Source organism: Uranotaenia lowii, chromosome 3 (assembly GCF_029784155.1).
Source record: "Uranotaenia lowii strain MFRU-FL chromosome 3, ASM2978415v1, whole genome shotgun sequence".
Classification (NCBI taxonomy): domain Eukaryota; kingdom Metazoa; phylum Arthropoda; class Insecta; order Diptera; family Culicidae; genus Uranotaenia; species Uranotaenia lowii.
In genome coordinates, this window is record NC_073693.1 from 287,089,559 (window position 1) to 287,112,493 (window position 22,935).

Here is a 22,935-nt window from a genome sequence, read left to right on the forward strand (position 1 = left end):
ATAAAAAATCAGAATCCATTGAACAGTATTTAAAAATGGCAAACTTGGCTTACTAGAGCTTTCAATAATTTCATGAAATGTTTTCGCAAAGGTTTTATAAATCAATAAGTTCAATAGCTATGCAAAGCAATTTTCAAAGATTTTTCATTCTCATCCTACGGTTCCACAGCTTTCAAATAAGCAGTCAAAAACGCTAAAATTAAAAAATTAATATTGAAAACAGAAATTTTATATAACATCGAATATCGAACTTTTACAACATCTCTGACGAGTTTTGAATGAAAAAAAATTGTTTTCCCTTACAAATTTCCATACAAAATTAAAACTCGTTGCGCTAATTCAAGACTGGACGGATCGCTTCCAAAATTTGTATTGCTATTTCTAGCAGCAAAAACAATAAAAAAAGTTATAGGAGGTGTAAAAATTTTAGAATTTGAAATTTCCATACAAAGCTTGCAGCGGTCTAATGGGACACCCTTTTTTTTAAAGTGACTCGAATAAAAAGTATTTTATAGACCGAGTCATGGTAGATCCCTGGTTCGTCATAGGTTCACGCAAAGAAGTAACCTTTTTTTTTGAATAATAATAATACTTTTCCTTAATTTAGTCCAGGGTGGCTAGCAAACCGGGAAAACAAGGAAATAACCGGGAATTGAAAATGGGACCGGAAAAACCGGGAAAAACCTGGAATTTCAAATCAAAATAGGGAAAATTATTTATGGATTATTTTTCCCCATACATTTCTTCATTTCATCATGACGAAACTTTTTCTCTGAAACTTTACAATCCATGGTCGTTTAGAAGCAAGAGCGGGAAAATGTCGCGATAATATTCATGAGTAAAATGCCTGGAAAAGTCGGGAATTTCATTTTAATAAAAGGGATTTTATTTTAGCGCATAAATTTGTCGAGCAAAGAATCGTCGTAGAAAAATTTCTCGATCATATACAATTTCTTAGCTCACGCATGTTGTGCATTGCTGTGAATGTTAAAAAAGGTTTTAAATTAAATAAACAACTGTGAAGTTTTAATACGTTAAGTCTTGGTAGTTAACTTAAATAGAGCTAATTAATTTAAAATCTTGTTCCGTTGTGCGCTTTTTATATCTGGAAAAATATACCTTAAAAACCTGAATAAAGCATTTAGTGAAAGGAATTTAAAAAAAATCTAAATGCTGCGACTTTTTAGTTCTGATGTGAATTCATGGGTTGAAATCAGACACTTTTCGATTGAATCCACATCTCGGAACCTAAAATTTATCCTTAACATCTATCTTATAACTGTAATTACTATACATTAATTCAGAATTGATGATGTTCGAATCTGCATCAGGAGCTCATTTTTTTTAGAAAAACACGTTATGCTGAATCGAAACTTGAAAAATTAGCAGAAATTTAACAAACACATTTAAACCAGGGGAGTTATTTTGAAGAGTCTGACGAAAATATCGTATATATTTAGTGAAAAATTTTTAATGTTAATAGAAAGTTAAAATAGAGATATGAATTCAGTTATTCATTCAACTCGGTCAATTAATTTTCTTAAAAGCTATTTTTAACAAAGATCTTATGATCAAATGCTGTTTTTAAATAAATTAAATAATGAGAAATTTGTTAACGGCACTTTACTTATTTTCAACTGTTTTCAATTGAGCCTCCGGTACCTTTTACAAAACTCAAAATTAATCATAACGATACTTAACGGAATACTAAAAATGAAAAAAATCTTATTTCTTTGTTTGTGTTATATCTACTAACACACTACAAATTGTCAAAAACTATCAAAACATAAGTTAAAAAATCCAACGTCAAATTTCTGACAAACGACATAACCTCGGGGTACTTACCTTATTTGGTTTCGAAAATATTTTCTAATTTAGTTCAATTTTTAACTTTTGAGACTCGAGAACTGTCCCATGCGGGGAAGATCCCGGCAACAAATAAGATGCCATCAATTTATTTGGTTATTTAGTAAATGCATAGAAGGCAGCAGATGTAACAAACTAGCAATTTTTTGTGTGATTGCTGTATACATTTTCAATTAAATCAGTAGGATTTTAAATTGTAAAATCGAAAAAACGTGAATTTTTTAGATAGGACTGAAAATTTAGACTAAGAACTCAGATAAATTTACCAGAATTCAGGTAAATGGATTCAGACATCTAGAACTCAGCACATTCTAAAATAAAATTTATAGATATTCAATGAAAAAACATGATTCAGTATTCAATATGACAACCTTTTGCTGTTTTTTGATTGCTTAGCATGAATATGGTTCATCGAGATCCGTTTTAAAAACCTTAGAAGAAAAAATATTAGAATATCAATCAGTAGCCAAGCTTTAGAATAAAACTTGATTTCTTATTCCGAGAATAAAATAGGCGTCAGAAATTAAAATTGATATTTAAATAATAAATCCAAACTTGAAATGGAGTTGATTTATGGATCGGTTATACAATACGAAATTCATCGCGCATGATTGTTTCAAATTTTACAATTCAAAAGCAAGATTTCTACAGTAATATTCATTTTTGTTCAAAAAATCTGATAAACATATTTTTGCGCATTTTGAAACAGAGAAAACCATTAAATCTCAATCGGGAAAAACGGGAATTTGAAAGTGGATACTCGCTGGCCACTCTGATTAAGTCCACTAATGGTCGATCTATCTAGAGTCGATTACTATTCTAGACTGCCCGAAATTTGTATGGGATGATTTTTACAACATTATATTCAACGCGGCACCCCCTAGATTGGTGCATTTTTGTGAAAAAATGACTTTCTGGAAGTTTCAGATCATTTGGCAGAAGCACGAGCTGGCGCCAGGGGCTTGAAATTTTTTATGGAGATTTTCGGCAAAATGTATGGAAAATCGACATACTGTCACTCTTTGTGTTCTAAAATATGTTCCCAGTATGCTAGCAAGCTCAGAATTTCAGGAATTGTAGTTCAAACAATGAAAAGCAAGTTTGTAGAAGATTGTGACGCGATACGAGTTGACTGTAATGAGTTATTTGCAATTAAATGTGTGATTTTTTTCGTTTAATTGATATTGAATATTTCCCTGCCAATGTAAATCAAAATCATTCAAAGAAGAAAATTTATGGGGCGCTAAAAGAAACCAAAACCCAAGTGCCCCAATAGGCGCCGATTTACAACAAATTATCGGCCAGACCGCGAAGTTTATATGCCTTTATCATCGCCGCGGCGGCTGAAGTCGTTGTTGAAAGTTACCAACTGACGTCGACGACGCAGGTGACGACGGCAGCCACAAGGCTTCTTCCTTCGTTGCACTGTGCCATGGCAAAGAAAGTGAGCGCAAAACTTTGCAAACCGTGAAGAATTTATTAATTTTTTTTTGTTGTCGTTCATTTCGTTGATTTTCAGCGGTTTCCACGCTAGCTATGAACTAATTTTCTTATCGCGTTTTTGTTTGTTTTTTCTGACATTTCAATTTTCAGATGACCCGCACTTCAGCGACCTAGTGTACTCGGCGGAAATTGCCATCGATGCCGGCATTTACCCGGAACGGATCTACCAGGGCAGCAGTGGGTCCTACTTTGTCAAAAACCCCGCCAATGTGAGTATTTCAAGCATAGATAAAAATAAATTAAATAGTTGTAAGCAATGAAACCGCTCGCTGAAACCGGGAAAGGTCCTCCTTTCAATGGATCTGAATTTTCCCTTTCGTCGAAAGGTGAAAGTTTTTCCCGCACAATAAAACAAACGAGCGAACAGCAAAAGCACAAAGTGATTCAACATCTAGCCCATTAAATTAAGTGGTCATCTCCCGCAACGAGAACAGAACTTTTCCGTCTCTTTGAAGTTCGATAGTTGTAGCTACCTTGTTTGTTTTCTCTACATTCAGATCGGTATTTGATTGGCTTCCGTTTCGTGCAGTTTTATTCGGTGTCACTTATGCGAAACGATAAACTTTGTAGCTCATAGAGTATTTATTTGTTCCACGTGTAGTTTTCAATCGATATATGTAGTATTTTTCATCAAAACATTCCATTACGACCACCTTAATTTAGTGGGTTCGATGTCCTGGGGTGTCTGCTCTGTTCCGAGAAATTGAGAGTTTGACATTGGTTATAATCACACATCATATAACTTTTCTCATCGAACAATCCCTGTATTGCGAAACCCATTTGATAAGATGAATTCTTGTGATTGTTTTTTTTTCGAGTTGGCATTTCGTTCATCTAGAACTTTGAGAACATAGCGCATGTAGGGGACATAACGAGCATCCGGGGCGAAGTGAGTACCCCCTTTTTTACGGAGGTACTTATTTTCTTAAATATATTTTCGTGAAGAACAGTTGCGTAGTTCTTATAGTAGCAAAAGAGCAATCTTCTTTTATACTATCTGAAATATAAAAAAACCAACTTGGTTCTCAAGTATCAAAAAATTATAATTTTCAAGCATTGGAAAATAAGCTCTAAGGATCGATATATCATCTTGATCTATAATGTACACACTGCTACATGATGTACACATGTTTCTCAAGTTTCACCTTCATTGAAGTTTTCATTTTTCACTATAATCAATTTCAAAATACCTTTTTACTTGAACTAGTTGATTCGGGGGGAACAGAGCACCATTGATCGGGGCAGGATGAGCATTTTCTGCTATAGAATCTAGCAGCGAACTCAACTCGATTAACCTTCCAAAGCCGTTCGCAAAATTTCCGTACAAATCTATTTTTGATAAATTTGACCTGCAGTTTACGTACGTTCTCCTGGCCGCAAATATTGACCGATTTCGATGAACTTTAATTCATTGTATAGATAATTTATTCTAGTTCCTCAATATTGAAAAATAAAGTCGAAATATTTTACGAAATCACCAGTAGCTGATTCCGAATGAAAAAAGTCCCGAAAAAGAGCTCTTTTTCGAATGCCTATAACTTGAGACAGGTTCCAAATATTGCGCTGATTTTATAATATTTGGAATTGTCAAGAATAAATCTATCCATGGATGTATAAATTTTTGGTGGTCCAAAGGAAGTTTTGGCCGCTATCCCGGAACTTTCGGTAGAAAAAATTCTTACTTCAAAAAAGTCACCCAATTTTGGCTTTGCATTGCTGTATCTCGATTACCGATGGATCGATTCTCTAAATTCAAATTTTAGTTTTTTTTTTCGTTAACTTTATTATTATTTCCGTAGAACATAGTTGGTTCCTCAAAAATCTCAGTTGTTCAGTATATGGTAATGAAACTCACATCTTTTTTGTCATTTTTCAAACTCCCCCTCGTGTCGGTGGGTTTACGCGATTTTGTTAGCGTGATTTCTCTAAAATTTGAACTCAAATTGGTCACTTTTTATATACCTAGAGATTCATTAGAATCTCCTCTTTCGATTGACATACATTTTGTGTGGTGTTTTGAAAATTTGTAGCAACGTTTTTCGAATTTACTGAAAGCTGCCAGATTTCAACCAGTTTGGTCCACGTTTTCAACAGGTTGGTGTACAAATCTCGCACCCCTCACGTAGCTGCGGGAGAAACAAATCCTGTAGCTCTCTTTTTGTCGCTCACCAAATCTACCTACCACCCAACCCAGCAGCAGGAGGAACTGCCGTCTCGCCGCGTGGTTTGTTGATTGATTGTGCTGATGCTGATGCCTCTTTGCGTAGTAAATGTTTTGATTTTAAAATAGAGAAATATTATTTTTCCAAATTGAAATGAGCTTCTTGAATCTTTTTAGATATTTTATCATTAGAATTCTTCAGTGATACATTTGTTTTGAATGTTATCGTGATTCTTTTCTGAATTTTCTGAATTTTAGAATTCTTCAGTGATACATTTTTTTTTTTTGAATGCTATCATGATTCTTTTCTTTTATTTCAAGCAGTGTCTACTGCAGGAGACACAAAATCTATGATTCAAGTAACAAATATTCTGAAATTTTAATCAGAAACTTTAATCAGAAATCGGAATTTGAATCGGAATCTGAAATTAGAATCTGAAATTTGAAATTAAATCTGAATCTGAAATCTGAATCTGAAATCTGAATCTGAAATCTGAATCTGAAATCTGAATCTGAAATCTGAATCTGAAATCTGAATCTGAAATCTGAATCTGAAATCTGAATCTGAAATCTGAATCTGAAATCTGAATCTGAAATCTGAATCTGAAATCTGAATCTGAAATCTGAATCTGAAATCAGAATCTGAAATCTGAATCTGAAATCTGAATCTGAAATCTGAATCTGAAATCTGAATCTGAAATCTGAATCTGAAATCTGAATCTGAAATCTGAATCTGAAATCTGAATCTGAAATCTGAATCTGAAATCTGAAATCTGAATCTGAAATCTGAATCTGAAATCTGAATCTGAAATCTGAATCTGAAATCTGAATCTGAAATCTGAATCTGAAATTTTAATTCTGAAATCTGAAATCTGAATCTGAAATCTGAATCTGAAATCTGAATCTGAAATCTGAATCTGAAATCTGAATCTGAAATCTGAATCTGAAATCTAAATCTGAAATCTGAATCTGAAATCTGAATCTGAAATCTGAATCTGAAATCTGAATCTGAAATCTGAATCTGAAATCTGAATCTGAAATCTGAATCTGAAATCTGAATCTGAAATCTGAATCTGAAATCTGAATCTGAAATCTGAATCTGAAATCTGAAATCTGAATCTGAAATCTGAATCTGAAATCTGAATCTGAAATCTGAATCTGAAATCTGAATCTGAAATCTGAATCTGAAATCTGAATCTGAAATCTGAATCTGAAATCTGAATCTGAAATCTGAATCTGAAATCTGAATCTGAAATCTGAATCTGAAATCTGAATCTGAATCTGAAATCTGAATCTGAAATCTGAAATCTGAATCTGAAATCTGAATCTGAAATCTGAATCTGAAATCTGAATCTGAAATCTGAATCTGAAATCTGAATCTGAAATCTGAATCTGAAATCTGAATCTGAAATCTGAATCTGAAATCTGAATCTGAAATCTGAATCTGAAATCTGAATCTGAAATCTGAATCTGAAATCTGAATCTGAAATCTGAAATCTGAATCTGAATCTGAAATCTGAATCTGAAATCGGATCTTGAAATTGAAATCTGATATCTGAATCTGAAATCTGAAATCTGAAATCTGCAATCTGAAATCTGTAATCTGAAATCTGAATCATGGACGTGAACTTTAGAAATGTTGCCCATCCATTAAAATATTAAATCAAAAAAGATTCAAGCAATTCATACAACAATAAAGCATTCATTTCGTTATCAACATCAGCACAATCAATCAACAAAACACGCGGCGAGACGGCAGTTCCTCCTGCTGCTGGGTTGGGTGGTAGGTAGATTTGGTGAGCGACAAAAAGAGAGCTACAGGATTTGTTTCTCCCGCAGCTACGTGAGGGGTGCGAGATTTGTACACCAACCTGTTGAAAACGTGGACCAAACTGGTTGAAATCTGGCAGCTTTCAGTAAATTCGAAAAACGTTGCTACAAATTTTCAAAACACCACACAAAATGTATGTCAATCGAAAGAGGAGATTCTAATGAATCTCTAGGTATATAAAAAGTGACCAATTTGAGTTCAAATTTTAGAGAAACCACGCTAACAAAATCGCGTAAACCCACCGACACGAGGGGGAGTTTGAAAAATGACAAAAAAGATGTGAGTTTCATTACCATATACTGAACAACTGAGATTTTTGAGGAACCAACTATGTTCTACGGAAATAATAATAAAGTTAACGAAAAAAAACTAAAATTTGAATTTAGAGAATCGATCCATCGTTAATCGAGATACAGCAATGCAAAGCCAAAATTGGGTGACTTTTTTGAAGTAAGAATTTTTTCTACCGGAAGTTCCGGGATAGCGGCCAAAACTTCCTTTGGACCACCAAAAATTTATACATCCATGGATAGATTTATTCTTGACAATTCCAAATATTATAAAATCAGCGCAATATTTGGAACCTGTCTCAAGTTATAGGCATTCGAAAAAGAGCTCTTTTTCGGGACTTTTTTCATTCGGAATCAGCTACTGGTGATTTCGTAAAATATTTCGACTTCATTTTTTAACATTGAGGAACTAGAATAAATTATCTATACAATGAATTAAAATTCATCGAAATCGGTCAATATTTGCGGCCAGGGGAACTTACGCAAACTCTCGGGTCATATAGACCCGAACAGCCTAATTACGGATTTTTTTGAGGGAGCACTTCCGGTGGTCACAGGAAGTTGCCTGGTACTACAGATTGTGTATTTCGTGATTCCCCAGGGAGGTTTTTAAAATCAAATTTTTGCGATTTTTTCTCGAAAAGTTATGATGATTTGAATGTGCGCTTCGGGTCATATTGACCCGAACGACTTTGGAGGGTTAAATCAACTCAATTGTAGACCTATAGCTCGACAGATTTCATCTGACGAGTTGGCCTAGTGATAAGGTGTCGAAGAGGTTACTTGAGAGGACTTGAGCTCGAATCCAGGTCAAGGCGATTTTTTTTTCATTTACTATTCATGATTGATTATTTTCCCAGAAAATATAAAATCGCATTAGAAATGATAGCTCAAATCGTTAACAATGTTAAAGCGAATCGTTATTCCTACTAAATAAGTAAACGATCGTAAAAATGGATACTTAAAGTCAGTATAAATCGGACATGATAAAAAGTCCGCCATGTTTGCAAATTTGTTCTCTTTTGCAAGATTCAAGTGAGAAAACAACCTTGTTGCTCTCTCTGCCATAAGCAGTGAAATCAGATTGCTAAAAATCAGATGCTTCATTTGGAAAAAAATGTCCAATGAGTGAAGCAGCAAATATTTTCGCTGGCAACGGGGGTGCGTGTGCCTCCACTTTGGTAGGTAAATGCTGTTTTTTCGAGTTTTATGCGATGATTCTATAATGTATATAAACGTATAACAAAGTTTGTTGAGAAATATACCTACAAAAATGTTTGCTGGGTTGATTTTTGCATTGTACGGTATGATGCAAATGCAACAATCAAAAGACTATAATGCACTTTTTCAAGTTTCAGCCAGTTGCCAAATAGACTCCTTTAGTGTCTGAACGCGAAACAGTGATGTAACTCACATAATATAGCTGTATTTTTTGGTTAAATAAGCGTCCTCCTTAAGGTGGCAATTAAACCCTTATATCTCCTACATTTTTTACGACTTTCTTAACAGATTTTTTTTCGATGAGTTAACAGTATTCGCAGGGACTGGGAAAACCGGGAAAAAACTGGAATTTTGAATTAAAACCGGGAAAAAAATTGTGGATAGTTTTGACCATACATTATTCAATTCTTAATTTCCTTCATTTCATCATATTTTTTTCCCAGAAGCAGGGAAATATTTGGATTTAACTTTCGTGGCAAAATGCGTGAAAATTCGGGATATTTTTTTTCAAAAATCGGATTAGCTGAGCGCATACATTTAAGTGCTCTGAAGTGTTCGACTTCCATGTCCAGAATATTTTAAGCTAAAGTATCGAGCATAACATATTTCTTAGTTCACGGTTATTTTACAAGGAATTTGAAATGCAGAATATATACCTTACTAAACTTTTTTTTACGAATCTCAGGGAAAAGTAGACCTACATATCCCAATGAAGAAATACGTGAAAAGAATTATTTTTTTAATAATATTGTGACTTCAAGGATGTGATGTGAATTTGTAGTTAACTTCATATGTTTTACATCATACAAAGAGTCAAACAAAAATCGAAGGAATTTGTAGGAAATAAAGATGAATTGTTAATAAAAGTTAGTGAGAGTGATAAAAGTAATGCATTCACGTAATTCAGCCATGATTGCAAGTGATTTTTTTACGTAAATTTATTCATTTTCGGCGGTTTGGAGTTAAGTTTACGAAAGGCATCATTACTTCTTTGACAATTTATTAAAATTAAGCATTAGAAACTGAAATTAAAATTCGAATCCTACAACCAAATTCAAAATTAATTTCTGATTTATGGATCAGTAATCTAAGGAGTGTATTCGAAAAAAAATGTTGTTCACTTTGTTTCGTGAATAACTTTTGAATGCATGGATGGAAATTGATGAAATTTTCAGTGAAACTACCTAGTCATGTAATGTGTACGTGCACAAAATTTGGTGACAATCTGTCAAGAGGTTTTTGAGATCCAATACTGAACGTCCAATACTGAAGGTCATTCACAATTATTTCTGGGTAGGACCGGGAAAAAATCCAAAAAAGTCCCAGTGGGAGACCCAAAAACAGCTGGGAATCAACTATTCGACCAAAATTCACAAGGTAAATCATTTAAGAAGTCCTAGAGAACCCTATAGTGAGCCAAAATTTGACTAAAAGTTAAGATTGTTGATTCCATGAAGTGAGAGGAATGTTAGAGGTTTTTTCAAGCTCAATCCGAAAATATGAATGAGGAAGTGATAAATAAGCCAATTTTTCTGACTGATTCATCTAGCTAGTTTTCAAATAGGCTTGACATCACTTCTACAAGTTAGAAAAGCTGCCCACCGGTAAAACAAACAAAATGCGGTGGTAAAATCGTGCGCAAAATATTTGGACTGCTTGTGGAGAGATATTTCAAAAAAAATTCGTAATAGACAGCAAAACCGAACTCTTTGGCGGTCACCTGGCAGGTTTCCATCCAAAACTTTATGTTGACAAGTCTCGCCTGTATTTCCCGGAGATAAACAAGGATAAAAAATTGAAAAAAATAATGTCCAGTACTTGAGCAGGCTAACGATCTGCGAAACTGCAAATTTCTAATTCTTTCATAACGATTGACAGGATTGATGGCTAAAATACGAAGAAGACTGCCTCCAAATGCGACCGTTTTCTCTGCAAAGCTCTCCAATAGGTCCCACGAAGTTTATCCTCTGTTTAAGTTGCATCTGGAATCATGCCATCACGCAAAAACGGTGGACATTAATCATGCGCTTGTTTTTTATGCACACTTCTTTAACTTTTTTAAATTAAAAAAGCATTAATAAACAAATATTCTTATAAACATCGCTTGAAACTAGAGATGTACCGAATAGTGGTATTCGGCGAACGGCCGAATACCGAATATTGACCTTTTCAACTATTCGGCCAAACGAATATTCGGCCGAATATTCGGCCGAATATTCGGTCGAATATTCCACTGAGTTTTCAATGAAAAAACCTTAAGTGATTATTTCAATGCTTTCTATTTAATCCATATTAACCTCACGTTTTTAGTCGATTTTTTTCACCCAAATGAAATTATCAGAGAGTTTTGCAAAATATTTTTTATGTAGGGGTCTTTCTGATTTTAAAAATCTCACCAATAACTGAAAAGACGTCAGATGACTTGTCGCTTCTAGGGCCAATGTCTTTGGCGTTCCTTTGAAATCTGAGATAAAACATGTCGAAACAGATGCCAAGCTATTTATAATTGCTTCTCTGATATTGAATTAGATAAAGGTCGCATTTGAGCAAGATATCTTTAAAATATTTGTTGATTAGATAGCTGATCTTTAAACTTAACCTTCCAAAGCCGTTCGCTAAATATCCGTTTCGGGAAAATTTGACTTCTAGATTGATTTCGTTCTCCTGGCTGTAAATGTTAACCGATTTTGATGATATTATATTCATTGTGTAGGTAATTTATTCTTATTACTTAACATTTTAAAATAAAGTCGATATGTATTTCCAGGTTATCAGAAACTGGTTCAGAATGTAAAAAGTCCGAATAATCAATTTTATTTTTAAAATACTCATAACTTCTGACAGCTTTTCTGTATTGAAGTGTTATGTTGATGTTTGAAATTGTTAAGAATCCATCTATCCGACAATGTATAGATATGTTGGGGTCCAATGAAAGTTTTGACCGCTATGACAGATCTTCGGTAGAAAAAAATCTCATTTTTAAAAAACGACATCCAATTTCGTCTTTGCTTAGCTATATTTCATTTCACAATGAACCGATTTTCCAAACTCAAATTTTAGTTTTTTGGCGTTAATTTGATCATTATTTTCATAGAACATACTTGGTTTGTCAAAATTACCAGTTCATCAGTATATTGGAAAGACGATAAAGATGTTTGAAATGTGCGTTTCGGGTCATATTGACCCGAACAGCTTTGGAGGGTTAAGCAAACCATACTTTCAACCACATGTATAAAGACGTTCAGGCATTCAGAACGATTTTTGAAAAAAAGGGCAGAATTTAAGTATATTTTGAAATTTTTGAGAAATTGAACCCCAAATCTTAAAATTTTTATAATGGATTTGGAGTTTTTTATTTGATTTAGCAAGTAATCTGAATAAACCCGAGAAAAACTCGGGAAGTATTGAACAATATCTGGATATCCCGTTAGGTTTGACTTATCTGGATTCATATTATTTGATTTATGGGCAAGCCCGAATATATCCAGAAAATCTGGAATAAACTATAACCAAAGTATAAAGCGATATCTTTCAGCATTCTTCTGTACGATCTAAAGTGAAAGATACATGGATACACCCTAGATGTTTTGCTGAAACCATAAGTTTTTAATGATTGTTTAGCTTTTACAACATTACTTTTGGATATTTGATAAAATTTTCAAGCCTGTAGAAGATATTCGGCCTATTCGGCCTATTCGGCCGAATACTTAGCTCAACTATTCGGTGAGCCAAATATTCGGCTTAACGGTTTTTTGTTGATATTCGGCGCCGAATATTCGGCCGACCGAATATTCGGTACATCTCTACTTGAAACTAACGATATCTTTTCGTTGGCTATCGAAACGAAGCTTGACTTTCTTATCCACATTGATCAGCCAGTATTACAAATTAATTTTAGTTTTTTTTTTCATAAAGCTTAAGTCTTCATCAAAGTTGTTTAGCGGAAAATTTCCTTTAGAGAATTTATAAATTGGCACCAAAACCATAAACAGGCTCGTTTCCACAGATGAAACAAATATGATGTTGATTTTTCAGTACAAAATATTCAATTTTCCCATACAAACATAAAAGTCCAAATTTACTCATGTAAACGCTACTTGAAAATTCTGCAAAAAAACATGGAGGAATTTTTAATAAAGAAAGCTTTAAAACCCCAGGGTTTGAGAAATTCAAAAATTACCCCAAATCGACTCAGTCTATAGGTACAATTCAATAATATTAATCCTATTTGATTACACAATGAACAGAAAAGATTTCATCTCGAGTAATGAACTAGTCACTGGAATATCAGATTGGAATTTACTCATGTTTCAATTAACCATTCTTACTGACTTCGTTTTTTTTTTTCAAAACGAACTCTCTTCGTCAACAGAAAGTCGTAGCGGTATTCAAGCCAAAGGACGAGGAACCGTACGGGAGACTGAACCCCAAATGGACGAAATGGATGCACAAGCTGTGCTGTCCCTGCTGCTTCGGACGAGCGTGTCTCATTCCCAATCAAGGGTAAGTTTCCTGAGGTTTTCCATTCTACAAAGTAACTACACTGACTTTAGAAGTTAACCGTACAGAGAAACTTGAAGATAGGAATGTTGCCACTTTGCAGTTTTCGTAAACCGCTATATAATCAAAGTAATAAATTCCTTTTTGTTTTGCGGTTTTTAATGCCCGGTAAACAAGTCAGCTGATGCGGTTCAATGATTTTGATAGAACTATCCACTTTCTACCGCTTGCAACAACCCACATAGGATAAAAAATTAATCATAATAATGTCAGTTCATGTTAATAAAATCCAGTTATTCTTATTCATATTGGAAAACAAAATTAATAGATTTTATTTATTTTAGATACCTTTCCGAGGCTGGAGCCAGTTTGGTGGATCAGAAGCTTAACCTAAACATCGTACCAAAAACGCGGGTCGTTCGGCTGGTTTCGGAAACCTTCAACTATCCCCGAATCGACCGGCAGAAGGCCCGCATCAAGCGAACTATCAAGGAACGGATACCGGCCGCTCGGTTCAACCGCATGAGTTTACCTCCCAAAACCGGATCCTTCCAGCTGTTCGTGGATGGCTTTAAAGATGCCGACTATTGGTTGCGACGTTTCGAGCAAGAGCCACTTCCGACTAGGCTGGCGCAAAAGTTCCAGCTGCAGTTTGAACGCCTAGTCGTGCTGGATTATATCATCCGAAATACGGACCGTGGCAACGACAACTGGCTGATCAAGTACGATCAACCAACGATAATTCCGACCAGCAATGGGAACACACCGAACGGAATTCCCCGGAGCAGCAGCCGCTTAGAGATGCACGAAAATACCGACTGGAACCTGGTCCAGCTGCCGGAGATAAGGATAGCCGCCATCGACAACGGATTGGCTTTCCCCTTCAAACATCCGGACTCTTGGCGTGCTTATCCCTATCACTGGGCTTGGTTGCCTCAGGCAAAGATTCCGTTCAGTCAGGACATCAAGGACCTCATACTGCCGCTGCTGTCCGATCTGAACTTCGTCGAGGAATTGTGCAACGAGCTGTTCGAGCTGTTCCGCCAGGATAAGGGCTTCGATCGGGGCCTGTTCGAGCGGCAAATGTCTGTGATGCGCGGTCAGATCCTGAACCTGACCCAGGCCCTCAAGGATGGAAAGAGCCCTGTCCAGTTGGTTCAGATGCCGGCCGTGATTGTTGAACGGTGAGTAGTAACAAACATTAATCTTGAAATTATAGGTCTTCATTATCTCCCTATTCGCAGACGATTGAATTAATAGTACAACATAAAGTTTGAAAAATTTATTAATCTTTGACATTGATTTTCTATTGGCTTATTCTAATTGTGCAAATAAATATTCAACACAATACTATGGTAGCTTTTCTAAAAAAAATCAGATATTGAAGCGCACATTCTTCTAACTTTGACACTCTGCCACATCTACTTCAATTATTATTTTTTCTCATATAATTTCATGAAATTTTCACACTGATTCAACTTGTCATCTTTTATTCAGCAATATTTGAGCATCATCTATGAACTGCGAAGAGAGATAAAGCTTTTCTCGTAAAAAAGAGAAATTTGAGGTTTCTTCACAAAGTTAGCAGTAACTTTGCCAATTTTACTTTTATTGAATTATTTGATATTAATTATTTTGGATAGGATTTTACCTGTTTTTCTTCGATCGTTTATTCAGTTGGGCACAATCAAATCTACCTTCCATTCGGCCGAACAGTCTCCGGCAGGATGACATTCAGCCAGATGACTCATTCAGCCTGGTGGCTTACTTGGCTTGCTCAACTTTTTGGCCTCGTGTCCATTCGGCCTAATGTAAATTTGGCCTAGAAACCATTCGACCCAGTGATCATTCGGCCACACGGCTAACGATCCAACTTGGGCGAACACTTTTCGGTTGGATAACCTTTGGCCTCATGATTCACTCGGCATAGTAGACTAAGGAGGGTATTCGAAAGTGAAGCTTCCTAGTAATGTCATGTTTAGGTACATGTGTAAATTTCGTGACGTTATGTCAAGTGGTTTTTGAGATAGCGTCTAATTAAGAAGTTCATTTACTTTAAATGTTGGGCGCCAAGTGGGCCATCTATAATTTCATCCCAGAAAATTTAGCAGATTGCCCCTTTTCGGCACCAAAACAACTATTTGACTTTTTAGCACTGCACCACGATTTTCGCGTATTTCCAAACCGGACCGGAAGTCCTTTGCAGGGGAAACGATCGCAGTCTTCTTTCTATATATATCCATTCATTGTGTCGATCGTTCACTGTCTGATTTGCCGCTTCCACAGATCGCCAGTCTCTTTAAGTGCTAGACATCAAGTTTTTCAATGTTTTTTCGTCGTTTTTCTCCGGAACACCTAGGCGAGATTTTCCAACGAGAATTTTCTAGCTGGAAACCTGACTGTCCATAACAAAAAATTTCAAAATATATCCTCTCTAGTGGTCCAAAAATTTTGCGCTCGATTTGACCACCGTGTTTTGTTTATTTTTTTTCAGGAATTTTTTCATCCTATTGAATGATTCATCCCATTTTTGTTTATTTCACCGATGGGCAGCTTTTTTTGTAGAAATGTAATCGGGCCTATTTTTTATTCAGATACACCAACCAGACCATTTTTTTTTATTACTGTCTCATTCGAAATTTTCAGATAACGCTTAAAAATAGAGTTTCCAATCCCGGGCTTTCCCGATCAGGAATTCCCGGAAATCAAAAAAAAATTGGGAATCCCAGAATGCCGAACAATGCTGAAAAATTCCGGAAACTCTCGAACGCAATAAATAGCGTTAAATTACATAAATTTTACACGTCCTTAATTAAATAATGGATCAGATTCAGAAAAATGATTGAAATGATAAAGGTAGTTTTATAAATGGTATAGATTCAATCATTAAACACTTTTTGAAACAAATAGATGGTTATCTGAAAATTTATAAGGAATGATGAACAATCTGAAGTATATAAAACCAACTTCTTTCAAAAAGATTGTTCAATTGGCTTCTGTATTGAACGCTATCTCAAAAACCACTTGACAGAACGTCGCCAAATTTTGTACATGTGAAATAACATTACTAAGTAGCTTAACTGAAAATTCAATTAATTTCCGTTCATGCATTCAAAAATTATTCAAAAAACAAAGTGTTGCATTTTTTTTTTCGAATACATTCCTTATTCCGTCTGAAAACCCATTCGTAGCTATCGTCGATCGGCTGGACGAAATTCGGTCAACTGGCCTTTTGCCTAACGACTTTCGGCCGAATGACCTAGCCCTGCTTATAGCCATCTAAATACAAGGATAAAATTAACATTCGAACCACTTTAGACAATATTCTCTATGGTCAAGGCAGTTTAAAGCTGAAGATAGAAGCTTAAAAAGCATCTAGAAATCTGCATTTTTTTTTCACACGAATGTCGTACAGTCTTGCACTTGCACCCAGTTTTTAAGGTATATGTTTGTGAGATTTTCTTACCGGAACTGTATCCACTTGATTGAAGATTTTGATGAAGGGCATTTTTACACTTATAAGTGTTTTATGAATGTTTTATGGAGATTAGGCAATTAGTTTAGTTTTAGTGGTACTAACTCATCTAGTTAAGTTACAATGTTGAGAATGTAGCAGATTGAAACAAAACAAAATTCGCAGGTTTGAGCTTTCAAAGGTTCAATTGAGTTACAAGAATATAGTGGCAACATACCTAACAAAATTAACAGATTTAAGCTTTTATAAAAATCTTTCATTAACTATCGTAATATTTGAATCATTTAATCCTGGAGTTATTTTTATGGAGATAAATCATGTATAATTTAAAAAAAAATTTTTTTTTTGGTTTAGATTGAAATGGTAACAAAAAGATTATTGAACTATCAAACTTTTCTCAAATCTTCCACAGATCAAAAGTGAACCCTGGGTCGGCACGATTTTTCTCATTCCAACAGCGCTTCCAAAATAAAAGTCCATTCTTTTCATGGTGTTAGAATGGGTTGACACTCGTTGTCCTTTGATTGCGACTGTTGACGATCCTTGTAAGCTGACCGACACACATTTGGAGAATGCGACATCGGACATGGGACTAAGACGAAAAAAACTAAAACTCCGAAACAATTACCTAACTATTCATTAATGAAACAGTGTAATGCACCTAATAATTGAACCGGGTAAGATGATGAAACGTTCTGGGAACATAACTTTCTTTTTTTAAAACAGTTTAGTGCACGATGAAAACAGAAGAAAAACGAACAGTTTACATGTATTATCAATAAAAAAAATAATAAAAAAAAGGATCGTGAAAAATAGATATTGAACGTGTATAGAAGAACAACCTATTGATATAGAATTCTCTCTTCAAAAGTTATGATCTTTCGTTTTCTTTCTGATTGTGATGCGTTTATTTGTAAATATCGGAACCATTCTTCCAATTCAAACCTTTTGTTTTGTTTATATTCGACCATAAAATAAAAACTATCTAATAAGTAGAGAATCTTGATGAGAAAAAAAAATCAAACATAACTAGTCTTATTTCATAATTATTACAAATTTGTGCAACAACAAGGGTCAAAGTATATATGTATCTACAGTAGGGTGTCCCAAAATTGCATAACTTCTGGGAATCTGGGGGCTCACCCGCCAAATGGTAGATTAGGATGTGCAGAACAAACTTTTGTAAGGAGCCGACTGAAAAAAAATTATGTTCGGAGGTTCCGCAAGCGCGATCTTTGAAAAAAGTCCACTTTCAAAAGATTTAATTTCAAATAAATTCTGGGTCCAAAAATTTCATGAAATTTATATATTTTATATTTTTTTAATTTTGTCCGAGTTAAATACAACATGTAAAAAATAAAAAAAGAACCAAATTTGTATCAAAATGTAAAACAAGCAGGCTATTTCCAAGAAAAAAATTTTTTTGGTCCAAAAATTTTGAATTCAACTGACCAAAATGTGTACCAAGCGTAAAATATTTTTGATACCAATGCCATCAAAAGATGCGGATTTTTATGCACTTAAACTTTGCTGAACAAAACATGTTGTTTGTATCATCGTGTGAAGAGCTATGCACGGTTTAATGCTTAATAAAAATCACAATTTAGGATATTTTTTATTTAATTTATCAAATTGTCATAATAAATACCTACTTTAAAATCAAAATACTTGCAAAAAAAACTTGGATGGTTTAAGGAAGTCGTCAGAAGGCCATATGCCAAATTTTAGCGGAATCGGACAACAGGAAGGGGTTGCACTGAATCTCAAGTGTGAAGGGGATTCTGAGACATAGTGTTCTAAAAAAGCATAAAAAACTGGTTTTTCATCATACATTTTTGTCTTTACCAATCGATTGCTTTATTATGTCGATTTTATTAAAATTTCAACTAAGACTAACATTTCACCTGAAGACTGCAACTCGATTGGACTTAAAACAAAAAAGTTATGACTGTTCCAAGATTGTATTTTTGTGGCAAATTGTCGTTTAACACACAATGAGTACATTTTACTCATTGCGTTTTACAGGACAATTTGTAACCAAAATACAATCTTTGAACAGCCATAACTTTTTTATTTTAAGTCCAATCGAGTTGCAGTCTTCAGGTGAAATGTTAGTCTTAATTGAAATTTTAATAAAATCGACATAATAAAGCAATCGATTGGTAAAGACAAAAATGTATGATGAAAAACCAGTTTTTTATGCTTCTTTATAACACTATGTCTCAGAATCCCTTTCACACTTGAGATTCAGTGCAACCCCTTCCTGTTTTCCGATTCCGCTCAAATTTGGCATATGGCCTTCTGACGACTTCCTTAAACCATCCAAGTTTTTTTGCAAGTATTTTGATTTTAAAGTAGGCATTTATTAAGACAAATTTGATAAATTAAATAAAAAATATCCTAAACTGTGATTTTTATTAAGCATTAAACCGTGAATAGCTCTTCACACGATGATACAAACAACATGTTTTGTTCAGCAAAGTTTAAGTGCATAAAAATCCGCATCTTTTGATGGCATTGGTATCAAAAATATTTTACGCCTGGTACACATTTTGGTCAGTTAAATTCAAAATTTTTGGACCAAAAAAATTTTTTTCTTGGAAATAGCTTGCTTGTTTTACATTTTGATACAAATTTGTTTCTTTTTTCATTTTTTACGTATAGCATTTAACTCGGACAAAATTAAAAAAATATAAAATATATAAATTTCATGAAAATTTTTGGACCCAGAATTTATTTAAAATCAAATCTTTTGAAAGTGGACTTTTTTCAAAGATCGCGCTTGCGGAACCTCCAAACATTTTTTTTTTTCAGTCGGCCCCATACAAAAGTTTGTTCTGCACATCCTAATCTACCATTTAGAGGGTGAGCCCCCAGATTCCCAGAAGTTATGCAATTTTGGGACACCCTAATCTACAGTGAAACAACTATACCCAACTTCAAGATTATTTTATCCAGTTCACAGCATTACTGTTGAGCAACACATAAAACATGCATTATGCTAGCGTATATAATCAATTACAATCCGAAATGAGGGTTCAACCTTTTAGACGGTTTAGGAAATTGTTATTAAAGATTCTTCAGCAACTTGATGAAAAATAAAGAGATAAATATCTTGAACTTAGTATAGAAATACTTCGGTAGCTAGGTAGAAAAATGGACACTTTCCAATCAATCGAGAACTTTCAAAAGTGTGTAAATACATTTCAACAAAAACTCTATAATCCAAAATAGTGAAAAAAAAATCAACCCCCAAACAACAGAAACAAAAACGCAAGCCTTATTTATATGTCACATCACACGACCGACAAAAATAATAGAAACCATTAAAACAGTTGATATCCTCAATAGGCCAACCATTAGTTTGTATACAATCGGTTAAGCTCCTTAAAATATGAGTAATCATTGAATAAAAACTTCAATTTCCCCGATTTATGTGTCGGCGTCTTACGTCTCTTCCGATGACAGCCAATGGAACCAAAAGAAACTTGTGGACTGGAATACGACGACGTTTGGCAATTTAAACTTTGATGAAATGTTACCTCAGCACGACAGCTAGATTATTGTTTTTCCCTTTTCGGACTTTCTTTTCTGAGCGGTGAACTGCAGATATTGCCAAAGTCTCACATGTTGCATGTCGGGTAAATTAATATCGTTAGAATGTTGCTTTAGTGGATGTTTCGTTTATGATGTTTCAAGTTCAATAGATTATTCTTTCAAGTTTTAAGATGGCAATACTTAATAACTTTTGCGAAAAACTATTAAGAAGATTTTTTAAAGCTTTTAATGCTGTATATTTTTCAAAATAAAACTTCGTCCTTTTGAGGGATGTTATCTACTACTTATATAACAATGACAGACCTTTTTGGTTTTTTCAATCGTTCCATTCATATAGTTACCTAATTGTGCTTCTCCAAGAAACTAAATAAAATTTAAAATTAACTCTAAGGTATATTCCACTTTGTAAAGATATTCAATTTTGAACGCTACCTATTAGACACTCAAAACCTACCCTTGAAAAGTTTGTGAAACCAATTTTTTATGGCTCATACCTAATTACTGAAAATGATGCTATATTTAGCACTGAATCACGTTCAACATTGACCTGACCAATTCCAGTTACTGGTTTGTAGTATAGCGTGTCATTAATTCGCCGATATAGGATAATCTCAAAATTTTACAGTATCTATCAGCAAGAATCATCTTTCGTCCGTTCTTGGCACGATTAAGCTTGCATTGCAGTTGCACACGAAGAAAGCAATTTTTAGCAAAGAAGGTAAACTTTTTATTAGCCTCTCTACACAGATAAAAAAGCAAAATGGAGCGATGAGATATTTTCTTCATTGAGATTATTTAATCTTATTTTCTACTATTTTGCTCTCGCTTGCGGATGAATGAACTTAACTGTATTTTGAGTTTCTGACATTTCTTAAAAAATATTTATTCATCTTACCATTCTAGTCCTTTCGATAACGGACGAATCTGCTGAAAGGTTTAAGCAATGCTATTTATTCATTTTATTCCAAGCAAAACCGTTGTTTAAAGGGTGGAACGACAAAAAAGTGCTTAGCCTGAACGAGGCATAAATCTCATAATGGAAATATTAGTAAACATTGTAAACCCCAATTTTTGTTGCTACATGAGTGTAGAATAATGTGCCTACTGCAAAAAATACGATCAATGAACAACAAATTTCGGACGAAAATCGACAAAGATCCACGCGACAAAAAGAGACCAGCGATTGGAAACTTGGAACATGGAACTGCCGATCTCTAAATTTCATGGGCAGTACCCACGTGCTCTCCAACGAATTGAAGAGCCGCAAATTCGACATCGTAGCACTGTGGATGTTGCTTGAGGTATGCTGGAAGAGCTCCACAGTACTTGCGTTCCCAGATGGTCATACCATCTACCAGAGCTGCGGCAACACACACGAGCTTGGAACAGCTTTTATAGTGATGAGGAAAATGCACGCACGGGATCAGGTTACGACCGATCAAGGGCCAGTTCTCCAATATCAGCTTCATCGACGTGCACAGCCCTCACCTTGGAAGTATCGGTGACGACAAAAAAACAAATTCTACACACAGCTGGAACGTGAATACGACAGCTGCGCAAACAATGATATCTACGTCGTCATCGGAGATTTTAATGCTCAGGTCCGCCAGGAAGAGGAATGCATACCGCCAATTGGAAGGTTTAGCACACACCAGCTGACCAACGAAAACAGCCCAAGACTCATAGATTTTGCAGCCTCCAAACCAATGGCCGTACGTAGAACCTTTTCCCAGCACCGCCGCTCACACAAGTATACCGAGAGATGACCGTACCAAGCGCAATCACAGATCGACCGCGTTTTGATAGACAGCCGCCACTTCTCGGACATCATCGACGCAGATCCTGTCAAAGCGCAAATATCGAGTCAGATCGCTATTTGGTGATAGTGAAGATGTGCCCAAAACTCTCCGTAGTCAACAAGATCGAAACTGGCGCCCGCCTCGGTGAAATATCGCACGACTGAAGCAACCAGAGGTCGCTGCAGACTACACGCAATCGTTCGAAGAAGCCCTGTAGGCAGAGGGCGAGCTTGACGAAGCCTCTCTCGAGAACTGTTGGGATACCATGAAGACAGCCATCAACAGCGTAGCGTAGAACGTCATCGGGCATGTGGAACGTGTAAGAGGGTAGAAGACGAAGAGAAGACCGCGCAGGCACCGAAATAACCGACAGTGGAAGAGGCAGCTAGTCCGAATTTTCCAGGAGAAAAAAGACCATCTTGGGGAGAAGTAGCTGGAGCAGCTGCATCGTTCCCAGCAAACACGAAAGTTTCTTTCAAAAGCTCAACGCATCCCGCAAAGGGTTCGTGCTGCAAGTCGAAATGTGCCGGGATAAGGACGGAGGCCTCCTGACGGACAATCGTGAGGTGATCAGAAGGTGAAAGGCGATGAACACTTGAATGGCGCACATGCAAGAGACCAAGACGGTGGGGAAGGTACATCGCCGGCGTAGCCAACGACGTATGGAAGCCACGTTAAGTCAATTTAAGTATGCCATTCGTCAACTGCATAGCAACAAGTCGGCTGGGCAG

General features: G+C 35.3%; 1 protein-coding gene across 3 annotated transcripts in view; it reads left to right on the forward strand.

Annotated features, from left to right (window-relative positions):
* The window catches only part of LOC129755097 (phosphatidylinositol 4-kinase type 2-alpha-like), a 58,032-nt gene extending 37,754 nt beyond the window's left edge, over positions 1–20,278 (forward strand). For all 3 annotated transcript variants that reach the window (XM_055751429.1, XM_055751430.1, XM_055751431.1), the window contains 4 exons: positions 3,460–3,578; positions 13,245–13,375; positions 13,717–14,556; positions 17,260–20,278. In XM_055751429.1, the coding sequence (XP_055607404.1) occupies positions 3,460–3,578; positions 13,245–13,375; positions 13,717–14,556; positions 17,260–17,344 (1,175 nt within the window). In that variant the 3' untranslated portion in view covers positions 17,345–20,278. The remainder of the gene's footprint in view (positions 1–3,459; positions 3,579–13,244; positions 13,376–13,716; positions 14,557–17,259) is intronic.
* The last annotated feature ends 2,657 nt before the right edge of the window (positions 20,279–22,935 follow it).